Genomic DNA, 13,164 nt, shown 5'->3' with positions numbered 1-13,164 from the left:
ACTGTCACACACCTGTCCCCTGACTCACACCTGTCCCCTGGCTCACACCTGTCCCCTGGCTCACACCTGTTTCCTGGCACACACCTGTCCCCTGACTCACACCTGTCCCCTGTCACACACCTGTCCCCTGGCTCACACCTGTCCCCTGTCTCACACCTGTCCCCTGGCTCACACTCCTATCCCCTGTCACACACCTGTCCCCTGGCTCACACCTGTCCCCTGGCTCACACCTGTCCCCTGGTTTACACCTGTCCCCTGGCTCACACCTGTCCCCTGGTTTACACCTGTCCCCTGGCTCACACCTGTCCCTTACTCACACCTGTCCCCTGGCTCACACCTGTCCACTGTCACACACCTGTCCCCTGGCTCACACCTGTCCCCTGACTCACATCTGTCCACTGTCACACACCTGTCCCCTGACTCACACCTGTCCCCTGGCACACACCTGTCCCCTGGCACACACCTGTCCCCTGACTCACATCTGTCCACTGTCACACACCTGTCCCCTGACTCACACCTGTCCCCTGGCACACACCTGTCCCCTGACTCACATCTGTCCACTGTCACACACCTGTCCCCTGGCTCACACCTGTCCCCTGGCTCACACCTGTCCTGTGTCACACACCTGTCCCCTGACTCACACCTGTCCCCTGACTCACACCTGTCCCCTGACTCACATCTGTCCACTGTCACACACCTGTCCCCTGACTCACATCTGTCCACTGTCACACACCTGTCCCCTGGCTCACACCTGTCCCGTGTCACACACCTGTCCCCTGGCTCACACCTGTCCCCTGGCTCACACCTGTCCACTGTCACACACCTGTCCACTGTCACACACCTGTCCCCTGGCTCACACCTGTCCCCTGGCTCACACCTGTCCACTGTCACACACCTGTCCCCTGGCTCACACCTGTCCCCTGACTCACACCTGTCCCCTGACTCACATCTGTCCACTGTCACACACCTGTCCCCTGGCACACACCCGTCCCCTGGCTCACATCTGTCCACTGTCACACACCTGTCCCCTGGCACACACCTGTCCCCTGGCTCACATCTGTCCACTGTCACACACCTGTCCCCTGGCACACACCTGTCCCCTGGCTCACATCTGTCCACTGTCACACACCTGTCCCCCGGCTAACACAGACTCAGCCCTCGTTCATAAAGTGCTTTACAAAGCCCAACATCACGGCTAACAGCTGGTTTTTAGCCAAACAGCCACTTCCTGCAGCCACTGACCCGCAATGAATCCTGGGATATAGTAGGACACATCGGACCCATCCTTAGAATTCGGGGCAAAGAAGGACGCATTTGTCGCCACATTTGAAGGACTCTTTGAAACTGGGCAGCCTTTGTCGCGCTGCTGTGACATCATTGCATACAAACGCGGTCTTTGAAGCATCCGCCCCTGAATTCAGACACACAGCTCACACTGTGGGAGGTCAAAGGTCACAGGTGACATTCATGCTTCTGTGCTACTCAGTCAGACACACACACACACACACACACACACACACACACAGAAGCCATTAAGATTCTAATGTGTGTGTGAGTGCTAATCTGTTGTTTTTGCAGCAGCAGCTGATTCTCGTTTACCGTAATCAGTGAGCTTTTATTCTGACATGTTCTGTAAACAGAAACAGGAAGTTCACCTGCGTCACACTCTGTGGGAACCTGTGCACGCGCACACACACACTTGTTTTTCTGTCTTAGTGAGGACATCTCATTGACGTAATGTGCTGCTGTCACCCTGACACTAAAACCACATTTGGAGACTCAAACATGTGTTCAGACTCGTGGAGACGGGCTGTTGGTCCTCTGAGCGCTGACCGAGGACGTGATTGTGGAACATCCTTATGAATAATGTTCACACTGTCAAAGGTCACAGGTGACAGTCATGTTTCTGTGCTAATCAGTCAGACACACACACATGCGCACTCACACACACGTGTGTGTATTCATAACCTTGTGGGGACAGTTGACATAACCCTAACCATGACCCACCTGTGGCCCTGACACTAAGACCACATTCTGAGTGTGCAAAAGGCCTTCAGCCCCGCGAGGACCAGTAAAGTTCAAAGAAAAACACGTGACGACCTTTGCAGCTTCATAAATATTTATGTCTCCTGCTGACAGGTGAGCTCACAGGTGAGCTGCAGCTTCAGCACTGATGGGGGAGGGGTGGGCGTGTTCAGGGTCTGGACCTTCGTCCTGGTTCTGATTGGTTCTGGAGCAGATTTCAGTCCCGGCTGGTTTTGGGTGTTTCTCAGCGGAGCAGCAGAACACAGAGCGGGTCCTCGGAGCTACCAATGAGAGGGCAAACACCACAGAAGAAGACGTGGAGTCGAAGGAGGAGGCGCGGTTCTGATGAGCCTGGGTCACTGAGCGGTTGCAGCTGCCTCTTCCTCCTCCTGCCTCCTCCTCTCCTTTACCTCCTTCAGTCCCTCCTGGATCCTGTCCACAGCCTCCTGGTCTGCGGCCTGCCGGGCCAGACCCAGAGCCTCCTGGTAGAACCGCAGTGAGTCATCCAGCCGGCCTGAGGGACAGAACCAGACGGCGTGAGACGGGCGGAGTAAGACCCGCCCCCCGATCTCTGTTCCTTGCTCACCTGTGTGCAGCAGGATGCCCGCCATGTTTCCCAGCAGCACGTGGAGGTCCGGGTGTCCGGCTGAGCGGCTCAGTTCCACCGCCCGCCGGACCAGTGCCAGGGCATCGTCATGGTGACCCTGCAGATCCAAGATGGTGGCCAGGTCGCTCATCAGCACAAGGGTCTGACAGAGACACGAAGAAGAGTTTAGATACCGACCGACGAGTCTACCTGTAGGCGTGATTACCTGTAGGCGTGACTACCTGTGGGTGTGTCTCTCCCTGCTCCTGGCAGCAGATGTTCAGGGCGTCCTGGTAATCCTGTCCAGCCTGTTTCAGGTGCAGCGTGGACGCTCGGTACCGAGCCCGTGAGTCCAAACACAGCCCGAGCAGGAGGCGGGTCTCCTTCCTAAGAGCCTCCTGCTCCTCTGAGGGCGACACGCAGGTTAGTCACGTGACTTCATGATCACGTTTGAACTCAGCAGCAAGCGTCTGCCTTCGAGTCCCAGCAGAGGGACTAACGAGCCCACCAAACTCTGCAGGATCTGCTGATTCCTCCTTCAGCTCATCTGTAACCAGCTGTTAAGCTCCTCCCTCCTTATGTTGATTTTATTCAAAGGCAAAGGGGTTCATGTGACACGGCTCAAAGAGACGGAGGCAACCCGCTCTAACTCCGCCCCCCTGTGCCACTCACCTGTGGGCTCCTCTCCCAGGGGCTCTTTATGCTTCTCCAGTTTCACCTCCAGAGACTCCATACAGAACCTGAAACCGTGCTCTGCAAGCTCCGCCCTCAAACAAGAAAGCACACAGAAAGTCAGGGAGCTGTGACCTCAGCTTCCTGTCAGCTGACCGGCTGAATTTGCCCTCACTTGTTCTGCTCGGCGTAGATGGTGGCCAGCTTCAGCGACATCTCGATGACGGCATTGTCGTCCTGGAAACAGACAGGAAATCAGGTGGGTTCACCCGCTGAATTCCAGGTGAAACGAACGAGCACTGACCTGCGGAGTTCCTCCCGCCAGCATGAAGCTCATCGCCGCTTTGAAGAGTTTCTCAGCCTGCGAGAAACAGGAGCACAAAGGATGACATCACAGAGGACCCGCCAATAGCAGACAGACCCTTGGCTGCGAAAAAATGCTTCACATTAACGAGGTCGCCGAGAACGAACGTCGAGAGCGAGCGGAGGAGAAACCGGTCAGCTGTGTGTGAACGCTCAGCTCGTCAGAGCTATCTGGCTTTAATGACGACGTATGAACAAACGTCTGTGTTTATTAAGGCTGCTGTGTTTCACGTTTTAAATTTTCTATTTAATCTGAACAAGCCCCTAAAAACAGTCAGTGATCACTGTCAGCCTCTCGGGTTTTATCACCACTGTTCGTTTTAAAGTTGTTTAAAACCTTCCGATGTAGCTGCAGCCCAGCAAGCTAGCCCAACTTCAGCAACCCTACAAACATCACTGCTGTTTAGTTTTCTGTCTTCATTCATGTTGGAAGTGACAGCAGAGCTGTACGTTTGAATTTCAGAACATGCTGCATCATGTTTAGGTGGAAACTTCTAATGACGTCAGGATAACGCTCACACAGGGGGACGCTTTCTCTAGGTATACTTCCTGTTTCTGTAAATGGAGGGCAACAACTTCACTTCCTGTTTGATGGCAGGTCCACTGGAGCATTTGGGGGCGTGGCCTACCTGCTGAATGTCACTGTGGACCCCTCATACTGCTCAAACAGCACAAACAAAGATGGAGGACAGGTCTGCTGCAGACGTGTCGTACATCAGTATCACCTGACATGATCTGCAAGTCCGGCGTCTGACCCAGATGGCGTCTCCGGCACCATCACTGAGCCATCGGTGCTAAACGCTGCCCTGATCATCTCCACGCAACTGCCCGACGACAACCGTCCTATTCTAAGCATGCGCTGTGACACGGACCGGCTTGAGTCCACCTGACAGAAGCCCAGCATATCCTCTAAAGCACATGCTCACGTTAGAGGCCCCGCCTCCAACATGTGACACAAAAACAAACGCTCATGCCTGTTTACAAACTGAACGTTTCTTCACATTGTTTTTGATCATAACAAACATTTGCTGTGACAGTCGATTAGTGTTTGTGTGCTGTGTGATCAGTCCCAGCCTCCACCAGCAGGTGTCACTGTTTCCTCTCTGTGATGGAGCAGATACTCACGCTGTCCAGCTGACCCTGCACGTAGGCCAGGTTCGCCATCTGAGGACACAGGTGAGCGATAAACAGGTAAACAGCTTAGTGTGTGTGTGACAAGTTCACGGAGGTCAGAGGTCAGATGTTACCAGGCTGTAGGTGTAGATGATGGCCTGGTTGTTGTGCGTCTGATGAGCGAGAACAACGGCCTGATGGAGGAACCCCGAGGCGGCCTGCAGCTGACCCCGATGCACGCTGAGCTGAGACACACACAGAGTTGTCAGTACTGCTGCTGTTACAGAAGAAGACCCACTGACCCCACTGCTCTCACACAGGTGTAACTCTGTGACGGTGGGTTTAAGAGTATTTTTGAGATTTTCCATTTTCATTTTTTTAATCCCGTCCACATGTAAACGCTAAGAACAAAAAGTCTGGAAGCCTGGGAGGGAAAGAGTAAGCAGGGTTTTGTGACCTCACAGAACTTTAAGTACGTCTGAAAGTCCATGTTTTTCTAGTGACAGATAATTTTATGTTCCTTTCAAGTATTCATGTTGATAACCAAAGACAGTGTTTTGGTTGGTGCAGACTCGCAGCTGAGGAACGAACAAAGTGCAAACATACATTCAATTAAAAGAAAATACATTTATTCAAAACCAACGTCGGGATTTGGGTTGTGAGAGCGTCTGTGTTCAATTAGCAAGCTATGGTCCACTCGACCAGAGGACGAACAATCAGTTAACCACCTGTCCCCTGGCACACACCATTGAACGACTGGCGACCTGTAGCCCTGACCCCCATCGTAAGCAAATGCTTCGAGAAGCTGGTCAGGGACTTCATCTGCTCTGCACTACCCGACTCACTGGACCCTCTACAGTTCGCATACCGCCACAACAGGTCCACTGATGATGCCATAGCCCTGACACTACACACTGCCCTGTCACACCTGGAGAAGAGAGACACGTATGTGAGAATGCTGTTTGTAGATTACAGCTCAGCATTCAATACCATCGTTCCCTCGAAGCTGGACAGGAAACTGCAGGATCTAGGACTGAGCAGCTCCCTCTGCAGCTGGATCCTTAGCTTCCTGTCTGACAGACGCCAGGTGGTCAGACTGGGCAGCATCACCTCATCCCCCATCACACTGAACACTGGTGCTCCACAGGGGTGTGTACTGAGCCCTCTCCTGTACTCACTCTACACCTACGACTGCACAGCCACTAACAGCTCCAACATCATTGTGAAGTTTGCGGACGACACTACAGTGGTGGGTCTTATCACCAACGGTGATGAGACGGCTTACAGGGAGGAGGTCAGCGCCCTGACCCACTGGTGTCAAGACAACCATCTCACCCTCAACGTCGCAAAGACAAAGGAGTTGATAGTGGACTTCCGGAGGTGCAGAGAAGTACACACCCCCATCACCATCAACGGCGCTGCTGTGGAGAGAGTGAGCAGCTTCCGGTTCCTTGGTGTACATCTGGCTGAGGATCTCACGTGGTCAGTACACACAAACAAAACAGTGAAGAAGGCGCAGCAGCGCCTCTTCTTTCTCAGGAGACTGAAAAGATTCGGCATGAGCCCCCGCATCCTCAGGACCTTCTATCACTGTGCCATTGAGAGCATCCTCACTGGATGCATCACCACCTGGTATGGCAACAGCACCGCCTACAACTGCAAAGCTCTCCAGCGAGTAGTGCGGTGCTCTGAACGGATAATTGGAGGTGAGCTTCCCTCCCTCCAAGACATCTACAGGAAGCGCTGCCTGAGGAAAGCGGGGAGGATCATCAAGGACTCCAGTCACCCCAGCATAAACTGTTCAGACTGCTTCCATCAGGAAGGAGGTTCTGCAGCATCCGGTCCCGTACCAGCAGACTGAGAGACAGCTTCTTCCATCAGGCCATCAGACTGCTGAACACGTCATAGACACCTCAGCTTCACTACTGGAACTTCAACATTATGCACTCCACACTGTATATAAATGCCACTGTTTTGCACATGTCTCACTCTGTATATTTTATTATATATATTCTATTCATTGTTTACTCTATTTAATTTGTAAAATATGTGTACACACACACACACACACACACACACACACGTAGAAAAATATTTAGTATACACATCCAGAAATGCATACACTATTATATATTGTACATATATTTATTAGTTTCAGATGTAGCCATTCTTGTATTTTGCTTGTTTACATTGTTGTATTTTGCACAACTCTGTTGCTTGTGAAGCTCGCACACAAGAATTTCACTCACATGTGCTGTACCAATGTACCTGCACATGTGATGTGACAATAAAAGTGATTTGATTTGATTTGACACACCTGTCCCCTGTCACACACCCGTCCCCTGTCACACACCTGTCCCCTGGCACACACCCGTCCCCTGGCTCACACCCGTCCCCTGACTCACACCTGTCCCCTGACTCACACCTGTCCCCTGACACACACCCGTCGCCTGTCACACACCCGTCCCCTGGCTCACACCTGTCCCCTGACTCACACCTGTCCACTGTCACACACCTGTCCCCTGACACACACCCGTCGCCTGTCACACACCTGTCCACTGTCACACACCTGTCCCCTGGCTCACACCTGTCCCCTGACACACACCCGTCCCCTGACTCACACCTGTCCACTGTCACACACCTGTCCCCTGACACACACCCGTCACCTGTCACACACCCGTCCCCTGGCTCACACCTGTCCACTGTCACACACCTGTCCCCTGACACACACCCGTCACCTGTCACACACCTGTCCCCTGGCTCACACCTGTCCCCTGACTCACACCTGTCCACTGTCACACACCCGTCACCTGTCACACACCTGTCCCCTGACTCACACCTGTCCCCTGGCACACACCTGTCCCCTGACTCACACCCGTCCCCTGACACACACCCGTCCCCTGACACACACCCGTCACCTGTCACACACCTGTCCCCTGGCACACACCCGTCACCTGTCACACACCTGTCCCCTGGCACACACCCGTCACCTGTCACACACCTGTCCCCTGGCACACACCCGTCACCTGTCACACACCTGTCCCCTGGCACACACCCGTCACCTGTCACACACCTGTCCCCTGACACACACCCGTCACCTGTCACACACCTGTCCCCTGGCACACACCCGTCCCCTGACTCACACCTGTCCCCTGACACACACCCGTCACCTGTCACACACCTGTCCCCTGGCACACACCCGTCACCTGTCACACACCTGTTCACTGTCACACACCTGTCCCCTGACTCACACCCGTCCCCTGACTCACACCTGTCCACTGTCACACACCTGTCCCCTGACACACACCCGTCACCTGTCACACACCTGTCCCCTGGCACACACCCGTCCCCTGACTCACACCTGTCCCCTGACACACACCCGTCACCTGTCACACACCTGTCCCCTGGCACACACCCGTCACCTGTCACACACCTGTTCACTGTCACACACCTGTCCCCTGACTCACACCCGTCCCCTGACTCACACCTGTCCACTGTCACACACCTGTCCCCTGACACACACCCGTCACCTGTCACACACCCGTCCCCTGGCTCACACCTGTCCCCTGACTCACACCTGTCCACTGTCACACACCTGTCCCCTGACTCACACCTGTCACCTGTCACACACCTGTTCACTGTCACACACCTGTCCCCTGACTCACACCCGTCCCCTGACTCACACCTGTCCACTGTCACACACCTGTCCCCTGACACACACCCGTCACCTGTCACACACCCGTCCCCTGGCTCACACCTGTCCCCTGACTCACACCTGTCCCCTGACTCACACCTGTCCCCCGGCTCACACAGACTCAGCCCTCGTTCATAAAGTGCTTTACAAAGCCCAACATCACGGCTAACAGCTGGTTTTTACCCAAACAGCCACTTCCTGCAGCAGACAGTGACGTGGACACTTTCTCCTGGTTTATAACAGGAACTCATCGCTGCAGCACTACAGTCTGTTGGCCACAACCAACCAATCACATGACTCCGCTCTGACGGCAGATGTTGCTGAACATGTTTTTAAACTTTGTTACTTAAACCCAGCGTCACAGAGTTTCATGTCCTCTTTAAGCAGCACTGGTCAGGACACACTATTCTTTAATATACAGCATCTCACACACACAGTAGCACTGCTGTGTGTGTGTGTGTGTGTGTGTGTGTGTGTGTGTGTAGGTGTGTGTGTGTGTGTGTGTGTGTGTGTGTGTGTGTGTGTGTGTGTGTGTGTGTGTGTGTGTGTGTGTGTGGTACCTTGGCTTTCTTTAGCAGCAGGATCATCTCGTCCTCCTTCCTCTGAGCTTCATCGCGTTTGTCTTCTTCACTGCTGCCAAACAGGGAGAAGGCTTCACACACACACACACACACACACACACACACACACACACACACACACACACACACACACACACACACACACAGACAGACAGACACACAGTGTGAGGTCACAGAGGTGACAGGAAGTAGGAACAGGTTATGAAAGCTGATGAAGAACAATGTTTGTGACCAACCATACCGAGCGCTGCCCACAGCACCCCTCCTCCTCCTCCGCTCACGGTTACCCAGCATGCCGAGCAGCGCGAGCCCTCCACAGGCTGTGATGTCACAGCGTTGCTCTGACTTCTGACAGTGTTAATGCTCAGACTGCAGAAGCAAAAGCGAGTAAAAACTTTTAGTTCACATGCACATGATATGGTTGCCACGGTTACTGTCACATTACCACGTCATTACACCTGGTTGACAAGTTCAAATTCAAATTCAAATTCAAATTTTATTTGTCACACACACACAACCATACACAGTATGACATGGGGGTGAAATGCTTGTAGCTGTACAATGCCCGACCATTAAATGACAGAAGAAAAGTTTTACAATATTTACAATTTACTACAAAAATTTACAAATTAACTTAGGAATTTACAGTAAAGAATGTGCAAATAGCAGAAGACATTATAAAGATAAGGATTATAAATTATAGGAATTATAGGATTATAGGAAATGTGTGGTGACGTGTGTGAGAGTCCAGTCTTATAGTGACGTGTTTGGGAGAGTCCAGTCCTACACCTGGTTCAGGGCCCGAATAGCCTGGGGGAAGAAGCTCCTCCTCATTCTCTCTGTTTTGGCCTTAAGGGAGCGGAAGCGCTTCCCAGACCTCAACAGTGAGAAGAGTCCATTGTTGGGATGGGAGAGGTCCATCATAATCTTCCTAGCTTTGGACTTGCACCGCTTGGTGTAGATGGACAGCAGGTCAGGGAGCTCTGATTGAATGATGCGTTCTGCCGAGCGCACCACCCTTTGCAGATCTCGTCTGTCCTGCTTGGTGCTGTTCCCAAACCAGGTGCAGATGTTTGCCGTCAGGACGCTCTCGATGGTGCAGGAGTAGAAGTTCTTGAGCACCTTCAGTGGCAGATGGAAGTCTCTAAGTCTTCTGAGGAAGAAGAGACGCTGACGGGCTTTCTTAACCAGGGTGTTGATGTGACAGGACCATGACAGGTCCTGAGTGATGTGGACACCCAGGTATCGGAAACTGTCCACTCTCTCCACTGGCGTGCCACTGATGATGAGGGGTTTGTAATTCCTCGCCTGCTGGTCGTGTGTGTGTGTGTGTGTGTGTGTGTAACAGAGCACAGGTGCAGATGTTACTCCAGCTGTTCTGCTGCTGATGTTTGTTGTTGTCAGAGATTCAAACCAGCAACCTTCCTCTGCCCATCATCACTGCACCCTGGCTGCAGTGATGCGGACCAGAGAAGCTGTAAAAGCTGCAGATTTTTGAATGGACTCTGGTGTGAGGACGCGGGAGGCTCAAATCGTGTGAAATGTGACCTACCCTGGTGCGCAGTTTCCGGTCGCTCACCTGTGTGCAGCTCGCGGGTGACGCAGGCTCCATCTGAAACTACCGAACCTGCTCAGAGTCTGCCTGAGGACAGCACGGAGAACACCGGAGGCCGCCATCTTTACTGTTTACATAACGAGCGGAAAACACGACTCCAGACCCTGCGCCTTCAAAATAAATGCAAATAATCTCTCCAGTGTCGAATAATTGAAAAAATCGATCAACAAATATCTCCACAAATATCTCAATTTCTTATTGAGATGTTATTAAACAGATACAGTGAAAATAACATAAAATTACGAGATTTTTACTCCATTCGTCATTAATTCTCATTTATTTTGAAAGGATAATTTCTAGGCCTCTAACAGGCAAGTCATGAGTCTGGAAGCAGTGTGATGGGGGCGGGGCACAGCTTACCTGAGTGTTACAGCTGCACCGTCCGTGCCTTTAAAGTATTACATACATAAATGCCGATATGCTAAATCCCCCCCTTCATGGCCTGCTCTTAAAAACGACCTCTCCCTGTTCCGTAAATCTCTTAAGTTAATAAATAAGCCCCAAGCAATCAAAATGCATAGATTTTTAGAAGAGTTTGATTTTTCTTAGCCCCTTATTTAAGTTATGTGTCTTCTTTATGGAACCTCACTTTTAGAGATTTTATGATCCCCCTTGTCTTCTTTATTTCTGTTCCTTGTTTTTCATTCTTTTTTTATTCTTATTTATTTTTGTATTGGTTATTCATCTTTTTATATTATTATTATGTAGATGTGTGAATATGGATGTGTATGTATGCGCGTGTATATACATATATATATATGTGTGTGTATGTATGTATGTTTACTTTCAGTTATTGTCGATTTCACTGTAGTGTATAGGAGATGTGATTCTGTTCTGATTGATTTAATATGTCGCTTGTCTCTTTGAGATTGTCATTGTTATTGTTCTAAATAAAGTTCATATAAAAAAAAAAAAAAAAAAACCGTCCGTGCCTTTAAGATGTCAGCGTACCATCTTCTGACGTCACAAAGCTCCGATGAGCTCAGACTGGTTTATTAAACATGAAGCTGAGTTCACTGCACCGCAGCCACAGATCTCAGTCCTGCAGAGCCTGTGATGATGTCATGATGATGTCATGATGATGTCATGTGAAACAAACTGTGAGGAATCCCGAAGAACAAAAACAGCTCTGAAGCTAATCAGCCTCCAGGCCGCTAGTGTCCTTTAACACACTCTCAGCCACTTTATTACGAGTTTTAAAAACAGAGTTTTCAAAGTAAAACACCAAATTCGACACACATTTATCAAAGCTGAGACCGGAAAACCGTCAGAATCAAGCGGCTGGGCTCAAACAGCGAATCTCAGTGTGGGGTTGAAAGGTCAGCACTGCAACCCACACTCAGACCACCTGACCAGGGCCCTATTTCAGGAAGCCGGTTTAGTGCAAACTCTGAGTAAGTATACCCTGAGTTAACGGAAACTCTGGGTTTTCGGTTTCACAAAGCGAGTTTAGATTAATTCTGAGTGAGTTACTATGACGACACACTCCGTGAAGCTAACCTGCCCCCTAGCAGGTTTACTACAACTAACCCTGACCTTCTCCGCCTCTGTGTCAGAAACCTGACTGTAGGAAGTGTCAGACATGGCGTGCTCCTTCCTTGAGGAGCCAGTAGATGTTGAAGCCCAAATTCTCCGCAGAGCTCTCCGCCGGGAGAGAGTGATCAGAGCGCGTTTGGACATTTTATCATTTCCTGATGATTTCCTGTGTGAACGTTACCGTTTTTCAGCACAATCTATAATTTATTTGAATAACATCCTCAGGCCTAATATTGCTCATGTGACACATCGCGGACATTCTCTCAGTTCTGTACATATTATTTGTATTGCACTTCGGTTTTTTGCAAACGGGAGCTTTCTGTATAATATTGGTGACGCTGAGCACGTTTCCAAGGCTACCGTCTGTCGGGCAGTCAGGAATGTTACAGTTGCACTGAAACGTCTCCTGTACTCGTTTGTGGTGTTCCCCGGTCATAGACCCACAAGATTTATCAAAGAGGGATGCCACAAAATTGCAGGTAGCAGGATGAACGAAACTTAATTCATGATGTGGTGATACTTGAACTACTACTTAAATTTTACATTTATTCTCACGGTTCCCAGGCGTGATTGGCTGTATAGATGGCACTCACATTCCAATCATTGCTCCTTCAGTAAATGAAGGAGACTATGTGAACAGGAAGTCTTTCCACAGCATTAATGTACAGGTACATAGTTCCCTGTAGCATTTCAAACTAACAAATTATTTCATTATAGTAATGGATGCTAATTTGTGTTCTCTGCACTGTGAAGATCATATGTGATGCTGCCAACATTATCACAAATGTGGAAGCCAACTGCTCAGCCTCTGTGAGTGGTGGTGGTGGAGGACCCCCACCTGTTTTTCGGGCCTCCGCTTTTTTTCTGTTGGCTATAACGGGTCACATTTGAGCATACAGAGTAAGCAAATATGTACTTGTAATGTGCTCAGATAATTTCAATAAGTGCTTACAGACAGAAAATTAATGTAGCCTCTAAC

The 13,164-nt window shown here is 50.7% G+C and overlaps 1 protein-coding gene across 4 annotated transcripts; it reads right to left on the bottom strand.

Moving 5' to 3' along the window:
- Window positions 1-2,101: 2,101 nt before the first annotated feature.
- ttc19 (tetratricopeptide repeat domain 19) lies at window positions 2,102-10,763 on the bottom strand. 4 transcript variants are annotated; one of them, XM_026149301.2, is made up of 11 exons: window positions 10,614-10,763; window positions 9,276-9,403; window positions 9,014-9,105; window positions 4,894-5,004; window positions 4,772-4,810; window positions 3,588-3,644; window positions 3,459-3,520; window positions 3,284-3,378; window positions 2,854-3,017; window positions 2,612-2,774; window positions 2,102-2,539 (listed from the first exon to the last, which is right to left on the bottom strand). In XM_026149301.2, the coding sequence occupies exons 1-11, from the start codon at window positions 10,709-10,711 to the stop codon at window positions 2,382-2,384; spliced, it is 1,167 nt and encodes a 388-aa protein (XP_026005086.1). In that variant the 5' UTR covers window positions 10,712-10,763; the 3' UTR covers window positions 2,102-2,381. The 4 variants fall into 4 exon arrangements, with proteins under 4 accessions (XP_026005086.1, XP_026005087.1, XP_080148529.1 ...); XM_026149302.2 differs by having other exon boundaries at window positions 9,271-9,403; window positions 10,614-10,745; XM_080292403.1 differs by lacking the exon at window positions 4,772-4,810.
- Window positions 10,764-13,164: the final 2,401 nt, after the last annotated feature.

The sequence above is a fragment of the Astatotilapia calliptera genome, chromosome 18 (genome assembly GCF_964374335.1).
Source record: "Astatotilapia calliptera chromosome 18, fAstCal68.1, whole genome shotgun sequence".
NCBI classification, from domain to species: domain Eukaryota; kingdom Metazoa; phylum Chordata; class Actinopteri; order Cichliformes; family Cichlidae; genus Astatotilapia; species Astatotilapia calliptera.
The sequence above is the reverse complement of the archived record's forward strand: the minus strand, read 5'-3'. Positions and strand labels throughout refer to the sequence as shown.

Coding starts and splice junctions, on each gene's coding strand:
- ttc19 (XM_026149301.2), bottom strand. CDS start 10,711: ATGGCGGCCTCCGGTGTTCTCCGTGCTGTCCTCAGGCAGACTCTGAGC. Junction 3,379..3,458: donor ATCTACGCCGAGCAGAACAA/GTGAGGGCAAAT, acceptor TTCTTGTTTGAG/GGCGGAGCTTGCAGAGCACG. Junction 2,775..2,853: donor AGGGAGAGACACACCCACAG/GTAGTCACGCCT, acceptor TGTCTCTGTCAG/ACCCTTGTGCTGATGAGCGA.